The sequence below is a fragment of the Lonchura striata genome, chromosome 26 (assembly GCF_050655825.1).
Source record: "Lonchura striata isolate lonStrDom1 chromosome 26, ASM5065582v1, whole genome shotgun sequence".
NCBI lineage: Eukaryota > Metazoa > Chordata > Aves > Passeriformes > Estrildidae > Lonchura > Lonchura striata.
In genome coordinates, this window is record NC_140728.1 from 1,329,908 (window position 1) to 1,355,508 (window position 25,601).

Sequence of the window (25,601 nt, forward strand, 5' to 3'; positions counted from 1 at the left end):
GACAGCCCCCGGACAGCCCCGGACACCGGGCAGCCCCCGGACAGCCCCGGACACCGGGCAGCCCCGGACACCGGGCAGCCCCGGACAGCCCCCGGACAGCCCCCGGACAGCCCCCGGACAGCCCCCGGACAACGGACAGCCCCGGACAGCCCCCGGACACCGTGTAGCCTCCGGACACCGGGCAGCCCCGGACACCGGGCAGCCCCGGACACCGGGCAGCCCCCGGACACCGGGCAGCCTCCCGGAGCCGCCCCCCGGACACAGGACAGCCCCGGACAGCCCCGGGTCAGCCCCCCGGACCGCCCCGCACAGCCCGGGACTGCCCCTCTCCTCCCCTCCCGCGGCGGCCCCGCGCCCAGCCGGGCCATGGAGCAGCACCTGCGGCGCCTGCGGCAGGAGCTGGTAAGGGCCGGGGGTCGGGGCACCGGGGGCGTCCCGGGGGCGGCTTTGGACAGCTCCCGGTTGTGGGTCGGGGGTCCCAGCGCTGTGAGCGGGGGCAGGTCCCGGTTGTGGGTCGGGGGTCCCAGCGCTGTGAGCGGGGGCAGGTCCCGGTTGTGGGTCGGGGGTCCCAGCGCTGTGAGCGGGGGCAGGTCCCGGTTGTGGGTCGGGGGTCCCAGCGCTGTGAGCGGGGGCAGGTCCCGGCCGTCCGTCCGTCCGTCCGTCTGTCGGACAGAAGCCGCGGCGGGGGCGTGGGGGGCTTTAGGGACAAGGTGCCAGCACAGGTCAGCAGTCAGGGAAGCAGCTGCAGAGATGGAAAGGAGCAACTTTCTGGGAATGACAAGGCTGTAGACGGAGCGCGCTGGCGCCTCCGGTACGCTGAGCAAACGCTCTGTAATAGGAAAGCCTTTGTCGGGACGGAGCGGTGTTTTCGCCCCGGGCCGCTCCGGTCGGGGAGCCTCGGTGCGGGGCTTGCTGGGGCCTGTCCCGCAGCCCGGAGGCGGTGCTGGTGCTCCGGGGTGGGCTGGCAGCGGACCTGACACTTCCCAAAACAGGGCTCCAGCGGCTCTGGCTCGGAGGCTGCCTTGCCCTGATAAATAGATAATGAGAACAAAAGGGGAAGACAAGGCAGAGCAAGAGCGGGTGGGTGAAGCTCCTGAATGCGAGAAGCTCCCGCTCGGGGCTGGAGCGGGGTGATGTCAGCCGGGTTCGTGCTCCCGGGAGATGTTCAGGGCCTGCATCACTCCGTGTGGAACCCCAGCGAGCCCCGGTGGAGCAGGAGAAGTTCCAGCTGTGCCCGGGGCAGGGCCGGGCTCAGAGCCCCTGCTCCTCCAGACCCCGGGGTCTTGTGAAACACGGGCTGGGCAGGGGCCTTTTGCTCTCGATAGAAGTGCCAGCAGTGACATTTAACCTGCTGGCGTGCCCAGTGCTTCCCAGCCAACACAGGAGGTGAAAGACAAACTAAAACAAAGGGCAGTGGGAGTCACTGGTGTGCTGTACGCTGATGAATGAAATGCAAACTGCCAACCAGAACACAGCAGAATAATCTGACAGCCCTTGGAAATCTGAGCTGGGAGGTGAATGGGAGCAGGAATAGCTTCCAGAAAGACAGCCTAAGAATAAGGTCCCTAAATCAGTGTTTTGTCTTCTAACCAAGTCGGTTTTGTTATCTGAGCAGTATTTTTGTATAGGAGCCTAAACATTGCACCTCTGAGCTAAAACATGCCTGTTTTGTAGTGCAAAATATAACTTCTGAAGAGTCCATATATTCAACAGGAAGGGAGATCCCTCACACTTAATGTATGAAAAAAAATACTTTAAATGAGAAAATTCTGGCTTTGTTCAGTCCTTGCTATAATGCAGGAATTGATTTTTTTCAATTGTAAAAATGCAACAGTTTTTATTACATTAATTAACCATGATTTAGCCTGGAATAACTCTGTGTATGCTTGGCTGAAAACCCTGGGAAGGGGCAGTTGTCACCTCCAGCTGGACGAGCTGTGACTTGGCTGGGAGCAGCCTGGGTCTCCATAGGTTTGGTTCTCACCAGACCCATTCGCTCCCCCTGCCACCGCCCGGATTTTGTTATTCAGGCTCCAGAACTTCCTTTCACATGGGCTGTGCAGGGATATGAGCCACAGGACATCCACAGGCTGCAGCTGGACGGGGCTGCATTCCCTCCTGCAGCTCCCTCCTGCAGCTCCTGCAGCTCAGCCAGCTGCAGGCTGCAGGCACAGGGGGTTCCGGGGCAGGGGGTGCAGGGATGGGGATTGCAGGGATGGAGGTTGCAGGCACAGGGGGTGCAGGGACAGGGGGTGCAGGGACAGGGGGTGCAGGGACAGGGGGTGCAGGCACAGGGGGTGCAGGCACAGGGGCTGCAGGCACAGGGGGTGCAGGCACAGGGGGTGCAGGGACAGGGGGTGCAGGGATGGGGATTGCAGGGATGGAGGTTGCAGGCACAGGGGGTGCAGGGACAGGGGGTGCAGGGACAGGGGGTGCAGGCACAGGGGGTGCAGGCACAGGGGGTGCAGGGACAGGGGGTGCAGGCACAGGAACATCCGTCAGGGTGTCCTGAGCTGCGCCAGCCTGTGCAAACCAGCTCCTGGAGTGGAAGTAGGTGAGTGTTCCTGCACAGGGCAGCCCAGCTGTGCCCAGCTGTGCCCTCCTGCACCGCGGGCAGGGGAATGGCTGCGGGGCTCTGGCATCCCCTGCTCCTGCCCAGGCCTGGCTGCACCGGGGCCGGGGCTCAGGGGCACCGGTGGTGACGGTGGCTTTGGCAGCCGGGGAGCCCACGGGGCAGCCCGGCCCTGGCATCCCCAGAGCCCCCCGGGCTGAGCTGTGTCCCTGCTGTGCAGGGGGGTTCTGCAGAGCTTCCCTCTGTCAGGAGCCAGCCTTTTTAGGGCTGCTCAGTGTCACATGCCAAGGTTAGAGACCATCCCGTCAGCAAAGTTTAGTTTGTCTCAGTGCAGGCAGCCTCTGCTTTGGCAAACCAGACTTTTGGCCGGTTTTGAGGAGGGGATTTTCTCAAAAAATAGTGGATGTTGGCACAGCTCCCAGTTCCCAAGGAAAGGTTATCTTCCAGTGCAACTCGATCCCCCAGCAGCGTGAGAAGGGAGGATTCCAGCTCTGCTTCTCCTTTCCCTTGCTTTGTTTATGACAAACACACTTGATTGCTGGTGTGCCAGTCTGGGGCTGTGTGTGCCCCCTGTGTCACCCGTGCTGAGAGCTGTGCCAGGCAGGCCGGCGAGGCCGGGCACGCTGTCCCTGCCCTTCCCTTTTCCTCTGGGAAAGCTGTGCCGGGGCTCCCGAGGATGCCCCTGACCCCTTTGAGTCAGGGAGCAGAGAGCACGTTCAGCCCTGGTTTCCACTGAAAGCTGTTCCTTGTGGCATGTGTGCTGTCCCTGTGCTTGGGATTCATTCAGAAGCTGCTGGGGCTGGCGCCGCGCGGGCACAGCCATTTGTGCCATGGGACAGGGGCTCTGCTGGGCTGGCACCCTCAGCCCGGCCGTGCAGCTTCCCCCGGGCCCTGCCAGCTCCCCGCACCTCCGAGGAACTGCAGAGACCTTCTCCTCCTCCGGGAAGCCCTGCAGATCCGTGGGCACGCTGTGGCTTGTGGGGATGTGCAGCGCTGGTTCCAGGGCTGGTGCTGGGGTTAGCTGTGCTCCTGCACTGCCATCCTCTGTCCTGGCAGCTGTGAAATGCGCCCCAGAGCTGGGCAGTGTGCCATCCTGCCCCTAACCCCATCCTCGGAGCCCCTTGCCGCGCTGGGGACATGCCGGCTGTCCTGAGCCCCAGCAGGACGGTGCTGCTCCCCAGGCACAGGAGGTGTCCCAGCCCGAGCTGGGGGTGCCAGGAGCTGCCCTGCTGAGGGGCTGGCAGGAGCAGTTCTGGCTGTGCTGCTCGGGGCAGTGCCTGCCCGCGCTCTCACACCAGCACAGCCTGCACTGACTGCAGCAGCATCACCCACGGCCCTGGCGTGGGCTGGGGCTGCTCTGCAGCTGGAATCAGCCGCTGCTTTCTCCCTGGGAGCTCTGAGCCCACGGGGCAGGTTTGCCTGGCACGAGGCGTTTGTGTGGCTGCGGCAGGCGAGGGGGCACGGCCACGGTAGCTGTGCTTGTGACCTTGCTCGGCTGTGCTTGTGGCTTTGCTTGGTCTTTCACATGGATCCAGGGTATATCTGCGCTTTCTGTTGCTTTCTTCTGGGAGGAAAAGTACTTAAGTCACCACTGTGACTTGAACTTTTAATGTTCTCCCTGCACATTTGTCATAAATGCATCGAATTACTGAGTTTGATAGAGTCTGACTTCCTTCTTGCATTAATTTATGTCCTGGCAGACAATGTTTCTTGCTATGAATATCCTGCAGGAATAGAACATTGGGTCCGAGTGAAAAATGCAGTCAATTATTTTTACTCTTTGTCCGACACTGGGTCCTGTTCAGTGAGTGTGTCACGCCCCGGGAGGATCTGCTGTGTTCTCATTGCTGCCCTCAGGTGCTCTGCAGCCTGCGGGGCACAAACCACAGCCCTGAGGGTCCGGTGCCCCTGCCCAGCTCCAGCAGCGGGCACAGGCAGCCCCAAGGGTGCCTCATCTGGTGCAGATCTCCATTTTTGGGTGATCTCAGCAGTGCCAGAAGGTTGGGTGCTTGTCACAGATCTCCTCCCTCGCTGTTCTGGGGGAAGGTGCAGAGGAGTGACTTGGCAGCAGATGTCCTGTCACCTTTAACTGGGGAGCGAGGGCAGCCACAGCCTCTGTCCTCTGGGTTATTTCCAGGGCAGCCACCTAAAGATGAGCATGGGTTTTTTTCAGACTCCCAGTTTCAGAGAGTCAGGAATGTTAAAGAGCAAATTCCCAGGGAAGCAGGTCTGGGCTGAAAACTGACACTTTCAACCACCATTTTCAGTCTGTCCATGGAGTCCAGGAGTCTCTCAGCCTTGGTTGTGAGTAGAAGTCTGAAGATTGGAGTTATTTTTGGCCCATTTTTATCCTGGTTGAGGAGAATTGATTTTTCTGATTTGCCTTTGAACACAGGGAGTGTGACTGGGAAGCACAGGAAGGAAGGTGGGGTTTGGAGGGATGTGAACCACGTCTGCACAGTTAACATCTGCTTAGGAGCTGCTGGATTGTTGTGAGGGGGAGTCTGGTTTGGTGTCAGCATCCTTCCTCTCTCAGAGAAACTCTGAGCTCACAGTTAGCCTCATGCACACCTGACGTACCCCGGGAAGACAAGAGGTGAAAGAGACACCTGAAATTATCGTGATAAAATGCAAGGACTGGAAGAGAACTGCAGGCCCTTGGGATGCTGCAGGGGAAGGAAAAGCCCGGTGGAACGAGGGGCTGTGAGCAGCAAGGCTGTGCCCAGCCACAGCTGCAGGCTTGTTGGAGATTAATCCAGTTAGTGACCAAAGGGAAACACAGAAACAAAATGATCAGTCAGCAGTTCTGAAATTATTTCAGTCTCCATTATGTCATCTGCTTTAAATACCAATTGTTTGGTGCTGGCTCTGTTGCCCATCAGAACTATTATTAAGAACTATTTGCCATTTGTTTTTTCCGGTCCTCTTGGCAATAACTTCCTCTGTGTGGGTTTCTTTCACCTGAGAGCTGGACATCTGCCTTGCTCCTCGCTGTGCAAGCAGCCAGGGCTCTTCTGCACATCCAGGGCTCTTCTCCCCATCCAGGGCTCTTCTCCCCATCCAGGGCTTTTCTCCCCATCCAGGGCTTTTCTCTCCACCCAGGGCTTTTCTCCCCATCCAGGGCTCTTCTCCCCATCCAGGGCTCTTCTCCCCATCCAGGGCTTTTCTCTCCACCCAGGGCTCTTCTCCCCAGCCAGGGCTCTTCTCCCCAGCCAGGGCTCTTCTCCCCATCCAGGGCTCTTCTCCCCAGCTCTGCTCCCTGGGGTGGGTGCCTGGGCTCCCCCCTTCCACCAGCCCCCCGAGCTGCCCTGGGCAGGCAGGGCGTGCTGGGCTGGGGGTGCAGCCAGTGGAGAGCTCTGGAGCTGGATCCTGAGGGTGGGAAGGGAGATTTAACAGGAGAACATTGGCTCCAAAGTGGCTGGAAGAGTTACTTACTTACCTGGGCAGGATAAATAAAAAGCATTATTATTTAGCTGGGAGGGGGAAGTGGCAAGGGAAATCTGCCTTACTGGTGGGTCTGGGGTGCTTGAGGCTGGATGTGATGGAATCCAGTGATGCTGGAGGCTCCTCGGGCAGGCTCTGCCCTGCAGGGTTAATCAGAGCTGGAAGATCACTGATTTCCCAGCTGTGTAAAGCAGTTGTGGGTATTGGCTGGGAGGTGAGGAGATCATGGAAAGGGGGGCTTCCAAAGCAGTTGGTGCCTTTGCTGCTCAGCCTGGTGCATTTCCAGAGCAAAAACCACTCTGTAGATGAGCTGTGACAGTCCTTTCTTTGGTTCCCCCCCACGCTGAATATTCCCTGATGATCATTTGAAAGCGGAATTTTGAATTTTGCACTTCGGTTTTCGGTGCTTGGGTGTCTGTAGTGTGAATGAGCTTTGCTTTGGAGGAGCACTGAGGGCTGAGCCAGGCAGTACCTGGCTCCTCAGAAAGGAACCTCTCCCATCACAGTCCCAGGCACAGAAGGGGAACACAGCCTGTGAGTACTTGTCTTGCTTTAAAAGGCATGAGTTGGCTTGTGCAGAATTAGACATCGAATTTTTCCTGCCAATTTTTAGGGATTGCAAAAGTTTCAGGAATAATGAGATCCAGTTTGAGGCATCTGATTTTTAACTGGTTTATAGGGATAGGTTTGGATATTTTGTCATGGTTCTAAGAGGGCTTTTTTGGAAGCAGAGAGCTCCTTCTGCATGAGGTGTGTGGTGAGGCTGTGAGTGAGGGCTGTCCCTTCAGCCTGGAGTTCATCACCTCCACACTGCATCCATTTGATCCCAGCCCAGTCTGCTGGATTTTTTGCAGAACCCCTTTTTCTTCCCACAGACCAGGTAGTTCAGTCCCGACCCTCTGCCAGGGAGGTGATCTCTGTTCTCTGGGACATCGTTCCTTTTCTGGAGTCTCAGAGAAACCAGTCTGAACCTGGGAGAGCTGAGGTCCTGGCAAGGAGGAGAGGCTGGCAGTTAGACAGTGGGGAAGGTTTCTTTTCCCTCCAGAATTTTCTTTCCAAGGTGAGTACTCTTGATTGCAGGTGGATGGAATCCAAGCCCCTCAGGCTGTTTGGTCACCAGGCAGTGACTTCACTTTGGGCTGGGCTCCCCTCTCTCTCCAGCTCTGTAAAAGACTGAGCAGATACCAAGAAGAGCAGAAGATAAAGCAGAGGGGGTTGGTTTGCTTCATTTTTTAACTTGCACAACCCAAATTACAGCAGCATTTGCCAGCGGAGCTGAAAGCCTCAGGGTGCTGAGAGCTCGGTTGCTGCTGGTGGGCTCCACATTGCTCAGGTGGGACTGCCCCAGCCAGGGCAGGTCCCTGGGGCAGGACAGAAGAGCCACAGCCCAGAGCCCCTCTGCTCCTCCCTGTGTCACCAGGGCTCAGCCCAGAGCCCCTCTGCTCCTCCCGGGGCTCAGCCCAGAGCCCCTCTGCTCCTCCCTGTGCCACCAGGGCTCAGCCCCACTCAGTCATTCCCAGGAGAGGCTTCCCCAGGGAAAAACATCCCTGACGTTGCCCCCCTCACAGCCCCCTGAATATCAGCTAGGGCAGAGGTCCGAGGCTGTGGGGGGAGGAATATCAGGAGATGGCAAAGATTCCCAAAAGAGGCTCTTACCCCAGATATGTTGGTCCAGCTCTCTTTATTCTGTGGTGTCCAAGGGGAGAGCGGGGCAGAAGAGGATGAACAGGAAATGTCAGGAGTCTGTACAGACTTTGGGCAGGGTGGGCTTCCCTGGCTCTCCCCGGGGCAGGAAGGAGGGTCCAGGGGTATCTGATCAGAGCCCCAGGAAGGGGCACAGAGTGCCCATGGGCTCACTGTGACACCTGGGCAGCCCTGGCAGGGCAGGAAGGAGGGTCCAGGGGTATCTGATCAGAGTCCCAGGGAATGGGGAAGGGGCACAGAGTGCCCATGGGCTCACTGTGACACATCCCCTCCTCTTTCCCAGCTGTCTGGTGCCCGGGCTGCTGCTGGCCCAGCTCTGGCAGCCTGGCTGCTGGGCTCAGGAGGAGAATTTGGCTCCTTTGGCCTCGCCAGCCCGGCAGATGCCCGGGCAGGGCAGGACCCCGCGCTCCCCAGGGCGCGATTACTGCGCCGGGGATTTGGTGGGAAGAGGCCAATGAGGGGCCGAGCTGGCTCCAAATCCAGCTTTTTCCAAAGCCCCAGATCAAGCAGGCTGCCATTAATGAGGAGGGAAGGTTGGGAGGAGCAGCATCCCAGCAGATCTGCAGGTAAGGTGGCAGCTCTGAGGCTGGCGGGGCAGCCGGGCCCAGCTCGCAGTGGGAGCGTGGGGAGGCTGGAATTGGGACGCTGTTTGCACGTCTGCAGCACGACTTTATTTGCTGGTGTTAAGAAATGCCATGGCTGGAGGCTCTGGGAAGTGGAATCAGGAAGCTGAGCAGAGATTTTCTGTATCTTTGTAGCTGTGTGCTCATTGTGGGTGATAAATAAGTTTCTTGAGAGAAAAGCTCAGGAAAATGACTGTAACCTGTTTAGTTCAAGGTTCTGGGGTTGGAAATGGGGATTTGTGGTCAGAAACAGTCGAGCAGTTTCCACTTAGAGAGCTGGGTTGTCACAGTTTTCTGATGGCTGCTCTTCTCACTGCTCAGAGATGGAAATAGAGCAAGTAATTGAACCAGCTTAGTTAAAATGGAGATGTAGAAAATCAAGCTCCATAATGTAAAGCTGAGCATAAGAATAAAAGAAAAAGCTGGCCTTTTTCACCCTAATCTTGAGTCGTGTTGCTGCACAAAAGATGGTGATGAGCCCCCCGAGCTGCTGTGACGGCGTGGCCTGGACGGGGCAGTCCCTGCAGAACTCCTCGCCCAGAGCGGCGTGGGCAGCTCCTGCCAGCCCCTGCTCTTCCTCCCCTCCTGCTGAAAACGAATCTGTGGCAGCTGCTGGAAAGCAGAGCCCGTTTGCTCTCCGGGGCTGCTTTGGGAATATGATCCAGGTCCTGCATCAGAGAGCAGCGGAGCGAAAGAGAGGGGGAGCTGGGAAGCTCTGGAGAATAACTTGCTTATTTTAAGCCTGGTGTAGAAAGTTCAATCTTTGCAGTGAGGTTCAGGGATGAAGCAGAACTGCTATTAAAGGTCCCAGCCTGGGGATCAAAGAATTCCTGCTTGAATGTAAGTAGTCCCAGAGTTTGTTGGTTGTTCTGTGCAGAATTTCCCGTGCGTTGAAATGCCTTTGTCCTCTAGCGAGAGGTGCCTGTGCTGAGGGCTGGAGATGTGTTATGGAGTAACAATTTCATTCTTCCTGGGGTTTATTTTTAATATATGGGAGCACTTCAGGTGAGGAAGCCAGGCTCTGTTCTGGCTCCCGATTTCAGCTGGTGACGGCACAAAAGACTCAAAAGCACAAGAATATTCTAAAACTGGCAGCAGCCAAAACCATTCATAGTTCTACACCTTGGGCTTCTGCCAAGCAATTAATGGAAATTCAAACTCTTTATTTTTGTTGTCAGGTCAAACAATCCAATTCTGTCAGCTCCTCTTATTCCTAGAGGGACACTCCTAGAAAAATCTAAGGAGAATGGGAGTGCTGCTGGCTGAAGTGGGTGCAGAGCAGGTGGGATGCAGAGGTGGTCAGGAGGGAGGGCACGGCCCAGAAACTGCTCAGCCCTGCTCTGCTGCCCCGTGCTGCTGCTGTGCTGCCCTGGGGACACTGCTGGGGACACTGACCCATGGGACACTGACCCACGGGGACACTGCTGGGGATAGTGACCCACGGGGATGCTGACCCTCAGGAGGGGACGCTGACCCTCGGGAGGGGACACTGACCCTCTGGAGGGGACACTGACCCTCGGGAGGGGATGCTGACCGCTGTGCTCTTCCCTCGGCAGCTCTCCATGAAGGAGGTGGGCGACGGGCTGCACGAGCAGATGAACTGCATGATGGGCGCCCTGCAGGAGCTGAAGCTGCTGCAGGTGCAGACGGCGCTGGAGCACTTGGACATCTCGGGGCGCCGCAGCCCCGCGGAGCAGCGCCGCTGCAGCCGGGGCAGCGCGGGGCCCGGGCAGGACCGGGGCTGCTGCCCCCCGTGCCCGGTGTGTCCCGTGCCACGGCCGGCCAGCGTGTGCCAGCCCGCTGCCAGCCCGGGGAGCAGCCACCCTCCGGACACCCCCTGCTCCTTGCAGGGCCCTCGGGACACCCCCTGCTCCTTGCAGGGCCCTCGGGACACCTCCTGCTCCTCCTGGGGCTCTCCGGACACCTCCTGCTCCTCGCGGGGCCCGTGGCCCCCGGGGCCACCTTGTCCCGTGTCCGGCAGCAGGGAGCTCGGCCTGCCCCCGAGAGCAGAGCCCGGCCGCCCGGGCACGGCCGCAGCCCGGCCGCTGTGCCACGAGTGCCCGGGCTGCGACGACGGCCACGACTGGACGTCGTCCCTGATGTCCCAGAGCAGGACCCGGCAGCCGCTGGTGCTGGGGGACAACATCTTTGCGGACTTGGTGGGGAACTGGCTGGACCTGCCCGAGCTGGAGAAGAAGGGGGAGAAGAGCGAGGCGTCCCTGTCGGCCAGCAGGTCCCAGGAGCTCTGCAGGAAGTTCTCCCTCACCGCCAACATCTTCAAGAAGTTCCTGAGGAGCGTCCGGCCGGACCGCGACCGCCTGCTCAAGGAGAAGCCGTGCTGGCTCCCTCCCGAGGACCAGCAGCCCGAGATTTCCAAGAGGTCCAAAAAGATCAACAAACTCAAGGGGACGTTTTACTTGCCCCTCCACGGGAACCTGCAGGGCCATCCCAGCAAAGCGGAGAGGTGCCCGCGGGCAGAGAGCCGCGCTGAGCGCCCCAGAACGGGCACCAGGAACGTCCCGGATGGCAGAGGCTGCGGCCAGGCGGGGTTTGACATCAACACGGCCGTGTGGGTGTGAGCCTGGCTCTGCCCACGCCGCCACCCCCGCCCTGGGCTGGCCGCTGCCGGGCACCCCGAGCTCTCCCGCACAGGGACGAGCCTGCGGAACGCGCTGCGGGCTCCACGTGGAACCCTCGGGAGAGCTGCGGCTTCAGGAGCTGCCCGAGCAGCAGCTGGGGCAGCCCCAGCCGGGGAGACCTTGGGGGACCAATGGTGACAGAAATGATGCAGATCTTTCGCAGCTTTAGGGCGAGTGGTGCCACGGGTGAGCAGCTCCTGGTGCCAGGCCCCTTCCATCATCTCCAGCTCAATGGTGCAGCACAAAATCCAAAATCCACGGTGTGCATGTGTGTGTATGAGTGTGCAAATATATATATATATATAGTTTTGTTAAAGAAATCTATTCCTGCTTGTGTGCACTGCAAACTGGGTTACAAACCAGGCGTCCCAAGCCTTGTACCTGAAGCACTTGTTATTTAAATTGGAAGAAATGTTTGAATTTATGAGACTTGAACAATTGCTGAGTGTGGGGCAAACCCCCAACTTTGGGGGGTTTCCCCTTAAACTCTTATCCCTGGTGCCCTCCCAGCATCTCTCCCTCACCTGCCAGTCAAACCAGTGGGGCACAAGGCTCCCCATGGGGGTTTGTGACCCGGGGGTCTCGGTGGGTTTGCCCCTCTCCCCTCCCCTTGACTCTGTGGATTGTTCCAGGTACAATGTTGCTGAAGTTTATTTTCTTATTGCTGATTTTCAGCCGGATTCGAAGTTCATTCCCCCATTCCCTGCTGTGTTCCCTGTTGTACAAATCCCTTTGGCAGAACCGAGTTCTTCCGTGTCTGGCTCTCCGAGAGTTTCCAATAAAGTGGGATCGGTGTCACTCTGCTGTGGGCACCCTGGCTCTCTTCTCTCCCTGCAGGGATTTCCCTGCTGTTCCCATTCCAGGAGAGCTGTAAACCCCAGCACAGCTCCCTGCCAGGCTGCTCCACCCTGAGCCTGCAGGGCTCCTTCCTGCCCCCAAGCATCCTGCCCCTCCAGCAGGGACGGGGACAGGGGACAGGGGACAGGGGACAGGGGGACAGGGAGACAGGGGGACAGGGGACAGGGGGACAGGGGACAGGGGACAGGGGACAGGGGGACAGGGGGACAGGGAGACAGGGGACAGGGGGAAAGGGGACAGGGGACAGGGGGACAGGGGGAGAGGGGACAGAGGGACAGGGGGACAGGGGGACAGGGGACAGGGGGACAGGGGGACAGGGGACAGGGGGAAAGGGGACAGGGGACAGGGGGACAGGGGACAGGGGACAGGGGGACAGGGGGACAGGGGGACAGGGGACAGGGGGACAGGGGGAAAGGGGACAGGGGACAGGGGGACAGGGGACAGGGGACAGGGGGACAGGGGGACAGGGGGACAGGGGACAGGGGGACAGGGACAGGGGTACAGAGGGACAGGGACAGGGGGACAGGGACAGGGGGACAGAGGGACAGGGACAGGGGAACAGGGGACAGGGGACAGAGGGACAGGGGACAGAGGGACAGGGGACAGGGCTCTGGGGAGAAGCTGCTGCCAGAGCACAGCCCCAGAGGTGCCAGGGGAGTGCCCAGCTGTGCAGAGCCTGGCACTGCCACTGCCCAGCCCCGTGTGCTGCCAGACCTGCTGCCCTGGCTGCTGTGCGAGCAGGGGGTTCTTTTTCATTAAACACCGAGCAGGGGATTCTTCCTTTGTTAAACACCGAGCAGGGGATTCTTCCTTTGTCAAACTCCAGCTCCACTCCTGTTGTGGCTGCCCGAGGCAGGGAGGCGTGCAGGCAGAATTCTTTTTCTCCTCTGCAAATTAAATATAGGCCCAGGGCAGGCGCTGCTTGTGCCCATACAAGGAGAGGAGCGGGCAGCTGAGCCCCGCTGCAGGAACCCGAGCAGCTCTGGTTCCTCAGTGCTGAACGGCTGCTGGTAAAGCGTTTTGTTTTCCTCTCCTGGTTGTTACCTCCCTGCTCCTTTCCAGAGGGTCAGCAAAGAGAAGGAGTTCTCCAGAGAGGAGCAGCTTTTCCTGCAGCAGCCTGGCCTCAGCCCCGGGCTGTCCCACTGCGACACGAAAGAACTCACAGATTCAAGAGTAGAAGGAAGTTTTATTTCTGACCTTGTAATATACAGAATTCTGAAAGAGACAGTGGATTGGAGGGTGGAATTGTCACAACCACACTGCTCGAACCAACAGTTTATTAATTTTCTCCTCCCACAGAGAAGAATGCAAAACAATCATTATTTACACGAACCGTGCGTGAGAACTCCAGTAGAAATATGTAAACATTGTCAGAAGGTATAGAAAACATTGAAAGGAACTTTAAAACTTTTAAAAGAATAAAGTAACACTGGGGCACATACCAGCCATGCCCACTGGCACCAGAGGCTGAGCCCCAGGGGATAGGAGCGCTGCTGGGTGGGGATTGCCCAGGAGAGGTGGGCATTTCTACCTTGCCCCTGTGAGCCCATCCCTGCCCTGTGAGCCCATCCCTGCCCTGTGAGCCCATCCCTGCCCTGTGAGCCCATCTCTGCCCTGTGAGCCCATCCCTGCCCTGTGAGCCCATCCCTGCCCTCTGAGCCCATCCCTGCCCTCTGAGCCCATCCCTGCCCTGTGAGCCCATCCCTGCCCTCTGAGCCCATCCCTGCCCTGTGAGCCCATCCCTGCCCTGTGAGCCCATCCCTGCCCCTGGGAGCTCCTCTCCAGAGGCTCACATCCCCCTCTGCACGTTCCACTGACCAAGCCCCCAGCGTGGTTTCAAAGCCCAGCGTGGTTTCAAACGTGTTGCTGTTCTCTCTGCCTGCTAAGCGTGTCTTCAAAAGATGTTTTGCATTAAAATAGGATTTTCCAGGGTGTTTGCAGTGACAAATGCAGTGTGGTCTAGGCTTCAGACGCTTGGAAATAGCGAGGAAATGTGGCTGCATCTCAAAGTTCTTAAAAGAAAATGTATTTAATAACTATTCTTTATAGACATTCAAATAATGAAGAGTATCACCCAAGCCAATCATCCTCCCTAATTTAGTCTCCAGAGCAGGATCTGCTAATAGATCAGAGCTGGATTTGTGAATTACCATTTCACTTCTCCAGGGACTTTTCCTGAAATTATAATGGCTTTTGCTCCTCTTGTTTTTTCTCCATAAAACTGCCACGGAACTGTTCTCCGTTATTAAGTGTGAAACACAGCTAATTAGCAGAGTGACAGTGAGGAGGCCTGGCCGTGTCTGCAGGGCTGCCAGCAGTGGCTGATCCGAGCTCGGGGCAGGAATTCGAGCAGAGGCTGGGGCAGCTGGTTTGCTGGGATCCCTGGGAATCTCCTTGCTGGGAATCCTGGGCAGTGCAGCCGGGCTGGGTGGGCACGGCCCTGGCACGGGCACGGCCCAGGTGGCCTAATGGGCAGAGAGGATTTGGCTCTTAGGCTAATCGGGGCTTTTCCAGAGCTGTCCTGGAGCCCGGTCCCTGCCCTCCCGGCCAGCTGGCTCCAGGAGGCTCCCAATGTGCCCCTAATGAGCAGCCTTGATTCCAGAGCCACTGCCCAGCTTCTGCCAGCGAGGGGCTCGAGGGGGCTGCCGGGCTCCTGCAGGGCAGAGGAAGGGCAGCCACGGCTGTGACCGGCACGGGAGCAGCGTTCCACGGGACACGGGGCAGGAATTCCCCCGGCAGGGCTGTGACCGGCACGGGAGCAGCGTTCCACGGGACACGGGGCAGGAATTCCCCCGGCAGGGCTGGGGCCGGGCACCGGCACCCAGAGCCGCTGGGGCTGCCCCGGGGGCTGGCACTGCCAGGCCAGGCTGGGCAGGGACACGGGGACAGGGGACAGGGAGACAAGGGGACAAGGGGACAAGGGGACAAGGGGACAGTGGGACGGTGGGATGGTGGGACAATGGGACAATGGGACAATGGGACAATGGGCAATGGGCAATGGGCAATGGGACAATGGGACAATGGGACAATGGACAATGGGACAATGGGACAATGGGCAATGGGCAATGGGCAATGGGACAATGGGACAATGGGCAATGGGCAATGGGCAATAGGCAATGGGCAATGGGCAATGGGCAATGGGACAATGGGACAATGGGCAATGGGCAATGGGACAATGGGACAATGGGACAATGGGCAATGGGCAATGGGACAATGGGACAATGGGACAATGGGCAATGGACAATGGGACAATGGGACAATGGGACAATGGGACAATGGGACAATGGGCAATGGGACAATGTGACAATGGGACAATGGGACAATGGGCAATGGGCAATGGGCAATGGGACAATGTGACAATGGGCAATGGGCAATGGACAATGGGACAATGGGACAATGGGACAATGGACAATGGACAATGGGACAATGGGACAATGGGGCATGGGACATGAGACATGGGACATGGGACAATGGACAATGGACAATGGACAATGGGACAATGGGCAATGGGCAATGGGCAATGGGACAATGTGACAATGTGACAATGTGACAATGGGACAATGGGACAATGGGACAATGGGACAATGGGACAATGGAACAATGGACAATGGACAATGGGACAGTGGGACAATGGGACAATGGGACAATGGGACAATGGGACAATGGAACAATGGACAATGGACAATGGGACAGTGGGTCAATGGGACAATGGCACGGTGGCACAGTGGCACAGTGGCACGGTGGCACAGTGCCTCTGCTCCTCCCAGAGCACCCAGGAGCTCTCCACGTGTATCTGAGTGGGCTGAGGCTCCCCCTGCCCTGCCAGAACAGGGAACAGCTCTCAGCCCTTGGGCCCCTCGGCCATTCGGATTCCTCTGGAATCAGGGCAGCCCCTGGGCCTGCAGGAGGGCTCGGGCGGCTCCTCTGCACCCCGGATCGTTCCCATGCCGCGTGTGGAGCCCCCGTGCACAGCTCAGGGCCAGTTCTCTGCTGGCTCTCCGTTACCAGGGCCGGAGGCAGTTCCGTGCTCACTGGGGTTCAGGTGCCTGTGGCCCCTGGGGCACGGCCAGGGTCCCACGCAGCAGGGATGGGGAAGGACAGCCCTGCTCGGGAGGAAGCTCTGGGGGAAGCAGCTGGAGGCTTTTCCTGGGAAAACCTCCAGCGTGACCCGGGGGAGCCCTGCCTGCCCTGCCGGGAAGAGCCAGGAGGGAAAGAGTTAAAAGCTGTCTCCAGGCAGGAGAACAAAACCAGCCCTGCGCTCATCTAATTACGTTATTTAACAGGATACCCTCTCATTGATTTTAATTACTCACGTAATTTGGGAAGTAATTCGCAGCACATCCCTGCAGGGTGCATGAGTCTAGCCGGGAACAAAGTGCTGGAGTCTGCCCGGCTCGGGGAGGGAGGCAGGGAGGACGGGGGGGCCCCGCAGGGACCACCTGGGGACCCTCGGGTGCGATATCGTCACCCGTGCGGGGATCTTGGGGAGCCCTGGCTGGGGGCAGCGGTGCCCGGGCCCAGCTGCCGGGTCCTCGTCTCCCTCATCCCCGGATTAATTAATTGTCCCTTTGACAGCCGGGGGTCCTGCGCTGCTGGGGGATGCTCATCCCCCCAGAGCCCCCGAGCATCCCTCAGCAAACACCCGGAGCCGCTCTGGGTCCCCTGGCACTGCTAATCAATGCCCTGGGACTGCTAATCAATGCCCCGGGACTGCTAATCAATGCCCTGGCACTGCTAATCAATGCCCTGGCACTGCTAATCAATGCCCCGGCACTGCTAATCGATGCCCTGGCACTGCTAATCAATGCCCTGGGACTGCTAATCAATACCCCGGCACTGCTAATCAATACCCCGGCACTGCTAATCAATGCCCTGGCACTGCTAATCAATACTCTGGCACTGCTAATCGATGCCCCGGCTCTGGTGCCTCTAAAGATGCTTTTAACCGCAGCCCTGTGATTTTCACTAGATTTTTTAAAAACAGTTGCACACGGTTTAGCAAAATTGCACCCCCAGCACGCACTTGTTTGGTTCCTTCACTGTCTTTTGTAAGCTCCCCTGCTTAATTAGGATGCAAACAATCCCAGAGGAATGTTTAATTAATATTATAAAGCAACAATGGGATGATTAAGCAAGTCTGGGCAGCTGCTATTTATACACAGGACATGTGGCACTTGTTGGGGGCGAGCGTGTCAAGGAAAAATCATTCCACGGATCTCTCCGTGCAGTTTTATTGCTCGTTTTAATTGTCTGGCTCGGGCCTTTTCTCCTCTTTGTGTTCGCTGAGGCAGAGCGAGAGCAGCCGAGATTTAACTGGGTCTCTTGTTCAGCTTAATGACAGCGAAAGCTCCGAGCCCGCCTTGCCCTGCCCAGCCCCGAAAATGGGCCAGGAGCAGGATCTGGGGCTGTGGGGCAGCAGAGCATCCCGGAGCATGGGATGAGCTGGGAGAGCCCTGCAGGAGCTGCAGCATCAGCCAGGCTGATGGGGGGCAGAGACCACCTCCCACCCCTCCGAATCCAGGGAATCGGGGGCTGGGGACCCTCCAGACCCCTCCCAGCCCTGCCAGGCGCTGCCAAATTTCGGTGCTCCTGCCCTGGCTGACGGCTGAGCTGCCCCAGGGGCAGGGGCAGGGCAGAAACCCGCAGGTGTGGAAGTGCTGGCTCCCCTCAGGATCACCGAGGCTGGAAAAGCCCTCGGAGACCGAGTCCAGCTGTGCCCCAGCGCTGCCAAGGCCCCCCGTGCCCCGGGTGCCCCTCACAGGGTTTTGGGGCTGCTCCGTTCCTGCTCTGCTGCGGTGGCTGCGGTGGTGCTGCAGCTGCAGCTCTGCTGCATCCCCCTGCCCTCTGCTCCACCCTGCTCCTGCAGATCAACCCGGGGCTGTCGGGCCTCCCTCACTTCAAACATCACTTCTCCTACAGGATTATCCTGCAGGGGCTCCTGTGCAGTCATATTTAATCACATAAACTGCTTCAAATCAAATGATTTCTCCCATGAATTTAAGCTGAACTGACACAGCAGCTTGACACTTCTTATTTCCAGGGCTAAATGCAAACTGTGTAGGAGTAGGATGTCTGCAGCCCTCAGAATGCCAGAGCCACGTAACCACGGCCAGGGAGAGCCGGGGTGCAAGGGAGCTGGAGGCAGCTTATCCCAGGATTTGGAACAGCCTGGGAAGGAAGGGGCAGCGGAGCTGCAACACTGCTCCCTTCCACTCAGCTGCCCCAAAACTGCTGCAAGGAGCTGGAATTCTGTGTGAAACCCTGCAGGGAAAAGGGCAGGCTGAGGGAGCACGCCATGGGGCACAGGACTCGCCTGGGGCTGCTGCTCTGCTCGGGGTCCTTCTGGCAGAGACCAGCGCTGTTGGTCCCCCTGCTCCTGCTCCTCTCCCTCCTCCTGCTCAGGGTTTGTCTCCAAATCTGGGGAGTTTCCTCCCAGGAGGAAAGAGAGCTGTGGCTGAAAGCCAGAGCACTGAGCAGCTGCTGTGGGAAAGCAGTGCCAGGTCCCTGCCCCAGCCAGGAGGGAGGGAAGGATGCTCAGCCCGGCCAGGAGGGAGGGAAGGATGCTCAGCCCGGCCAGGAGGGAGGGAAGGATGCTCAGCCCGGCCAGGAGGGCTAGCACATGCTGCTTATTTACCAAGTGGCACCTGGGCCCTGGGAAATCCAATTTCATTCCTCAGTGCCTGGTCCTGGCAAAATAAAGGAAACATTCATCAGTTGTGGTGATTTTGCAAAGGTTAATGGTGAATTTAACAGGAATTTTCAAGTTCCTCTGGTGGCTGCGGGATGCAGGACCTCCCACATCAGGCAGGAATGCAGCTCAGAGGCAGCAGAACAAACCTGGATTTGAGTCACCTGTTTGGGTCAACATCACAACTGCAATTAAAGCTTCCCGTGGGGCAGGACGTGTGGGATCATTTCATCCAACCCACACCGGGGAAAACGTGACTTCGAATAAGCTTTGGGAAACACTGCAATCAGACAGACAGACGGACACAGGCTGGGAGTGTGAGAGCAGCACGCTTGCAGAGGTGGCCGGGACTGTCCCTGGGGGAATTTGTGCTCACACAGGAGCTGGGTGGCTCCAGGGGCTCCGGGGAAATTTTAAATGTGCCCCTTTCCTCTCTGAAAAATGCTGCTGTGCTCGGCTGGGTTCTGGTCAAAAGCAGAAGCCTGGGGCTTCTGGGAGGTTTTTATTTTCCCATTTCTTTAGGACATTCAGCACTGAAGTCGATTTTAACCCACAGAGACATTAACATCAAGTGCTTCAGGACATTTCTGTCTGACACGGCTCAAGCTGTCCCAGGGCAGAACTGCAGCTATTGTGCTAAAATCCATTAAAGAACTTCTTTATTTTTTTTAATCCAGTGAGAAAAGGAGCGCCTTGTTGGAGGCGGAGGGGAGAGGCGAGGGGTGGGAAGGCTGCAAACATCCCGAATGAGAGCGACGGCAGCGCAGCCTTCCCAGCCCTGCGCCTCTCCCACACTCCCATCTAGCGGCAGCCGGGCTCGGGAGCGCTGCCGGCCCTCATCCTCATCCTCATCCTCATCCTCATCCTCATCCTCATCCTCACCCTCACCCTCATCCCCATCCTCACCCTCATCCTCATCCTCATCCTCATCCCTATCCTCATCCCCATCCTCATCCTCATCCTCATCCCTATCCTCATCCTCATCCTCATCCTCATCCCCATCCTCACCCTCACCCTCATCCTCATCCTCATCCTCACCCTCATCCTCATCCTCCCCCCCATCCTCACCTTCATCCCCACCTTCCTCATCCTCACCTTCATCCCCACCCTCCCCAGCCCCACTGCACCCCAGTCCCGCTCGCTCTGCGCCCCACTTTACACAAGTGGCGTCCAGTGTCACCACGTCCATTGAAATGACTTTATTGCCAAAATCTTTTTACATTTCCTGGAGATAACCAACCTGCCAACGCCGTGCTTCTGCTCCTCCTGGAAAAGGAGGCCCAGAGGTCCTTGAAGAGCAGCAGCTGAAGCAGCTGTCTGTCCTGGTGCTCGTCAGGAGGCAGATGTTGTCACATCTCCCAGATGTTGCATCCAGTTTGGGCTCAGTAGACACTGGGCTCTCTGTAGTTCAGCAGCTGCATCAGGAACAGTTTAGAAAAACCTGTCTGCAGAAACGGCTGCCCTGGTTTGCAGTGAGCCCTGCAGCGGTGCAGGAACTCCTCTCCTGTCTCCATGGAACACAGGCCCAGCCTGTGCCGAGCTCCCTCACTCCAGTCACATTTCCCATTTCCCATTTCCCATTTCCCATTTCCCATTTCCCATTTCCCATCTCTGCTCCCCCTCCTCGGGGGAGGAAGGGCAGCCCTGGGGCTCCTGCGGGTCCCAGGAGGGCTGGGGGCTCTCACCTGCCACGGGAGGCTCCCCCTCCTTGGAACTTCATCAACCACAGGGGTTACAGAAACACAAGAACAAACCCAAAATGAAACAGAGAAACCCTTCAGTGAGCAGGGACCACCAGCCAAACTGGGATTGAGCCAGGGATCATCCTCCAGGGCAGAGCTTGGAATGAAACCAAACTTGTGCACAGCAGTCACTGAGCAGGGGAAATACCTGCAGCAATCCAATCTTTAAAGGCAAGAGAAAACACAGGAGCTGCTGCTGTCCTTGCAGGGCTGCATTAAACACAGCACGGGGTGGGGGCACCTCAGCAAAGCCCCTGATCCTCCAGGATGGGAGAGGAACTCCCAGAACATGCAGCAAACCCAAAGGCTGGAAACGGTAACAAAAACACAGAAACAAAAATGAAAATGTACTAAAATTTAATCATTCATAAAAGCTGTAATTTAATCTGTGACAGTAAAACACAAGAAGCAATATTAGAGTTGGTTTAGTATATTATATATTTTTGCTTTTAAAGCCATAGAAATCAGTTATCCCAGTTTTTTTCCTATAAAAGACCCATTTTTCCAAAGCATTATGCACAAACATTTTTAATTAGAATACAATGGCAGAATGAAAATAATGATATTCCGTAACTTTTAAATATAAAATGAAGTCAATGACTCAAAAAGTTATTTGTTGCAGTGAGTTCAAAGGGAAATTTTGGATAATATATATCTATAGTTATAGATATAAAATATAACGGTGGAACATTTTTAGTGCTCAATGGGGAGAAATTATGATAAAATGGTCAATATGAATTTTAATTATAGTAGCAATCTCTAACATCTGAAATGCATCCATGCTCCTTGGGATAATCATATGCTAGAGTCAATTATATTTATTTTCACATCTGTTAATTGCTATTGCAAAGGAGGAGGAATATTGGCTTAAATTTCCAAGAGATATACACAGAGCGACTGCTTTTTCCAGGGACCGTGTGCAAACCAGTTTTAAGATCTCAATTCTTCCCGCAGTATATAAAAAACAGGAGAAGCTTCTTCCGATATGTGACTCATTTCCAGAAGGTTTGGAAGTTGGGAATGCTGGCACTTTCCATGTAGGCAACAGTTCTTCATTCCTGCAATCTGCAGTAAAAGAAAACAGAAATAAAGAGGAGGGAGGGACATTTCTTGCTCTGCTGGTGCCATCAAGGCCTGGGAGCCAATGGCCCGTGCTCAGGGCAGCAGAGGACTCAGGTTTAATCACGTTTAATCACATTTAGCTCATGTTTAATCACGTTTAGCTCACGTTTATTCACGTTTAGCTCATGTTAGCTCACATTTAGCTCACGTTTAATCACGTTTAGCTCACGTTTATTCACGTTTAGCTCATGCTTAGCTCATGTTTCCCAGCACTCAGGGCTGCTCCTGGCTGCAGAAGCAGCTCTGGGCAGTGCAGCTCCCTGTGTTATCAGGGCCAGAGCAGTCAGACAACGGCCAGGCTGCTGCAGTGCCCGATAGCAGCAGAGCTGGGCCAGCACCCGTGCCCTCCCCTGCCCCAAAAGGGGACTTTGTGTCCCAAACCTGGAGCTGCAGAGCTGCTGGTTCCTCCCAGGAGCATGGGAGAACAGCTGTGAGCACACAGAGCTCCCTGCCAAGGCACACAGGATTATTTATAGCTGTGTCCAGTCCTGGTGTGCTTTTTGCTTGGGTTTGGGTTTTTATGTTTGTTTTGAGTTGGGTTTTTTTATGGTGGGCAGCCTTTTATTTCTGTGCCACTGAAGCCCTTGTCCCATCCAAAGCCATTGTCCCCAGAGGTGCCAGCAGTGGCAGAGGTAACACCCACATTTATCAAGGCTGGAAGGGAGGCACAGGCCAGCCCTGGTGGCTCAGAGCTCACTGTCACAGGCACCCAGAGGAGTCAGAAGTTCCTGCTCAGTCACATTATTGGAAATGTAGGTGAATTTGGTGGGCAGAAATGCTGGTGTCTGACTCCAGCTCAGAAGGCTGAATGATTTCTTTATTATAACTATGCTATAATACATTCATATACTATTTAAAGGGGATGTAAACAATACTCCAACACATTCCACATAGGAAAACAAGGAGCAGAAATAGAAATTGTTTTATCATTCTTCCCTCTGTGCTCCTCTGTGAAAAATCCTGAGAGAGAAGAATGTTCCTGGCACAGGCACACTCCAGGAGGAGCAGAGGAAGGGGCTCTGTCAGGAGCTGCTCTGCTCACCTGGCCCAGGAGGGTTCAGGCACCTCTTACCTGGCTCAGAGCTGCTGCATGATGGGACTCTAAAGCAGCAGACAGGATTTCTTCTTAGGCTTCTTCTTTTCCACTGGTGTTTTTCTATTTATCTGTCTGACCAGGTCATAAAAGATCTGCAAATGAAAAACACAAGCTGAAAAATCCAAGTGATAAAACACAAGCTGCCAAAACTGAAGCAGGCTGAGGAGCTGACAACTCTTTGTGGCTGCAGTTATGTAAATTCAATTAAACTGCTTGAATTTATTAAAAGTTTCTCAAGCAGCTGCTTATGGAAGAAGAAACCCAAAGGTCCCATCAGTGTGCAGAATGTAAGGGAGCTGGAAACTCAGTTTATCACCACCAAAGCCTTCAGAAGAGTAGGGCACTGAAATGGCAACAGTTCCCTTGCTTTGAAAAAGTGGGAGAAAACTCGGAATTAACAAAGGGTTTTTAAGGCAGGCACAATATCCTCTGCCCCAGCAGCCCAGGACACCCCTGTCCCCTGGCTGGCCCTGCCACTCCTGCCCTGAGCTCCACATTTCCAGCAGGGACCCCAAGGGCCTCCTCCAGCTGCAGAGCTTTTTCAGTGCTGCTGCTGGGAGTTGTTTTCCCAGCAAGACTCAACCCATTTATAGCAAAATGAGCTTTGCAAAAATGCTTGGAGCTGGGTCACAGCATTGAGGAGAAATATTTCAACCTTCAGAGGGCTCCACCCTTGTCCTTGTTTATTTTTTCCCCTTCCTGGAGTGGCTGACAGCTCACAAATTCTTGTTGATTCCAAAGAAATTCAGAAGACAAAGAAACAGTTCATAACACACTGTAACAACTGAAAGTTAAGATTTTCCTTTCTCATAAATTAGATTATTTAGGTGCTAGCACTGACTGTGAGTACAGCCATCTGCAACAAGGTTTCAGGAATGCCACCATCCCTAAAAAGCCTCAGTGTGCTGCAAAAGCATCCCAGAGGGCACCAGAAGGTCACCTGATTCACTCTGCATTAAAAGCTTCTGATCTGAAAGGTTTCATTCACTTTCAGCAAATGCATGTAGGAATTTATCGCTCTTTACCCAGATTTTAACAAATTTAGAAACTCCAAAAGCAGCGAGAAAGCAAGAATAAACCCAAAAGAATGCAAAAGCTTGCCCAGCCCAGGGGCCAGCAGGACAGACTCCCAGTGCACTGAGCTGCTTCATTCAGGGTGTCTCTCTGATTCCCTCAGCTTTTGCGCTTTTCACAGGTAGGAAATACCAGCTGGCAGGAAGCCAGAGCATGGAGATCACACGGAAAGCAGAGACTCATTCTCCATTTAAGCACATTGCTGCCTGTGCTGTGAGCTGCCTGGAGGCTGCAGCCCCCGGAGAAGGGAGAGCAGGGTTCCCAGGAGAGGGAGGAGGGGGATGCCAGGCTGTGCCCCCTGTCCCTGTGCCCGAGGAGGGTCAGTGTGCACCCACAGCGTGGAGAGGCACAGCCCGGCCCTGCCACACTCCCTGGGCACCTGGGCTGCTCCTGCTCCCTGCCCAGCCTGCTGTCCCTGCAGCCCAGACACACAAATCCTGCAGCCAGGCTGAGGCCAGCCACAGGAGCTGCAGCCCGGGGCTGGGGCTCCCTGCCTTCCCCATCCTGCTGCTGCCAGAGCAGCCTGGCCAGCCAGGACCCTGCTGCTCTGCTTATCACACACCCCAAAACGGGCCCACTTATCTGCTGGCACCAGCCCAGCCCTGCTGCTCGGGGTCACCTGAGCCTTTGTGCCTCTGGCACGGGCAGATAACTCCCAGCACAGAACAAAACCTGGTGCCTGACTGAGCAGAGCTCCCCCAGGCCAAGCACGGCCCCGGGCAGCAGGAGGAGGCACCCCAGAGCAAAGGGGGGCTCATTTACACTCGGGGCACTGCTCAGACCTGGGTTTGGGCACGGTTTTACAAGCTGGGGGCTCGCAGGGGGCTGTGATGAGGCATCTGCAGCCAGAAATGCAAATGCTTCCGAAGCAGCAGAAACAGCACACCAGACAAGGAGCACAAGGGGCATCACCCACATCTGGCAGGGCAGCAGTTACTGTGACACAACACTCTCTCCAGATAAGGTTTGTCTAAGCTAAGATCCAGCTCAGGACCCTCTGCTGTTCACGGCCCCTGGGAGGGGCTGCAGAAACAGCACCTGGGAAGGCACCCTGCCCTGCAGAGACAGGGGAGCACAGCTCAGAGCAGACAGAGCGCCTGCACACGCTGCAGCCTTCCCCAGGCTGGGCTCCAGGCCACCCCGGACCCCAGCTCACACACAGGCACTACTTTGGTGGCACCTCCACGCTGGGACCACGGAGCAGGAGCACTGACCTCCCACCCCACGCTGGGACCACGGAGCAGGAGCACTGACCTCCCACCCCACACTGGGAACACGGAGCAGGAGCACTGACCTCGTTTACGTTGATTTTCGACTTTGCAGACGATTCTAGAAAGGCACAGTTACACCACTGGCGTGCTAAGTTCTGCCCCTGCTCCTTGCCCACGACTCGCTCTTCCTCCAGGTCGCATTTATTGCCAACCAGAATCATGGGAACCTGCAGAGGAGCAAGCAGAGCAAGATCCATCAGCAAGTTCATCTTCAGACAGCTCTGTGCTGCTCTGGCTCTCAGACTGGGGAGGAGGAAATGCAGCCTGGGAAATGCAGGGTGAAAAATGCAATGTGGGAAATGCAGGGTGAAAAATGCAATGTGGGAAATGCAGCCTGGGAAATGCAGTGTGAACTATGAAACCCAAAAAAATCAGGAGGCAATGATGAAGTGGCTCTGCTCCTCTCCAGTGGGAAATCACTGCTCGCTTCATTTGGTAATTTACAATGCACTGTGTGTTTTTAATCTACTTCAGTGTTAATATTTGTGGTCTCCTCCTGACACAACTACACTCAAGATTATTTTTTCTCTTTAAAACTCCCAGCCATACCCATTAGAGAATGATCATATTTTTATTTTTGAGACATAAATTTTCCTTATTACATCAGGAACCTGAAGTCACAGTACAGATGAAGCAAATGCAAAAAACGCTCATTTGAAATCAGATCTACAGGATATTTACGACTCAATCAGCTTAGATAGAGCTGTAAATATCCTGCTCTTTACAGTTTTCTAGGCAGTTAAGAGAAGATTTCTCATACTGAAACAT

The 25,601-nt window shown here is 56.1% G+C and overlaps 2 protein-coding genes across 6 annotated transcripts in view; one reads left to right on the forward strand and one right to left on the reverse strand.

Moving 5' to 3' along the window:
• On the forward strand, positions 1–11,780 carry INKA2 (inka box actin regulator 2). 2 transcript variants are annotated; one of them, XM_077789036.2, is made up of 2 exons: positions 1–402; positions 9,900–11,780. In XM_077789036.2, the coding sequence occupies exons 1-2, from the start codon at positions 367–369 to the stop codon at positions 10,920–10,922; spliced, it is 1,059 nt and encodes a 352-aa protein (XP_077645162.2). In that variant the 5' UTR covers positions 1–366; the 3' UTR covers positions 10,923–11,780. The 2 variants fall into 2 exon arrangements, with proteins under 2 accessions (XP_077645162.2, XP_085417189.1); XM_085561063.1 differs by lacking the exon at positions 1–402 and adding an exon at positions 8,965–9,183.
• Positions 11,781–20,610: 8,830 nt separating this feature from the next.
• Positions 20,611–25,601, reverse strand: part of RAP1A (RAP1A, member of RAS oncogene family) — a 29,071-nt gene continuing 24,080 nt past the window's right edge. For all 4 annotated transcript variants that reach the window (XM_021539493.3, XM_085561064.1, XM_085561065.1 and 1 more), the window contains 3 exons: positions 24,857–25,000; positions 22,465–22,580; positions 20,611–21,335 (listed from right to left, as the gene is read on the reverse strand). In XM_021539493.3, coding sequence (XP_021395168.1) covers positions 22,494–22,580; positions 24,857–25,000 — 231 coding nt within the window. In that variant the 3' untranslated portion in view covers positions 20,611–21,335; positions 22,465–22,493. The remainder of the gene's footprint in view (positions 21,336–22,464; positions 22,581–24,856; positions 25,001–25,601) is intronic.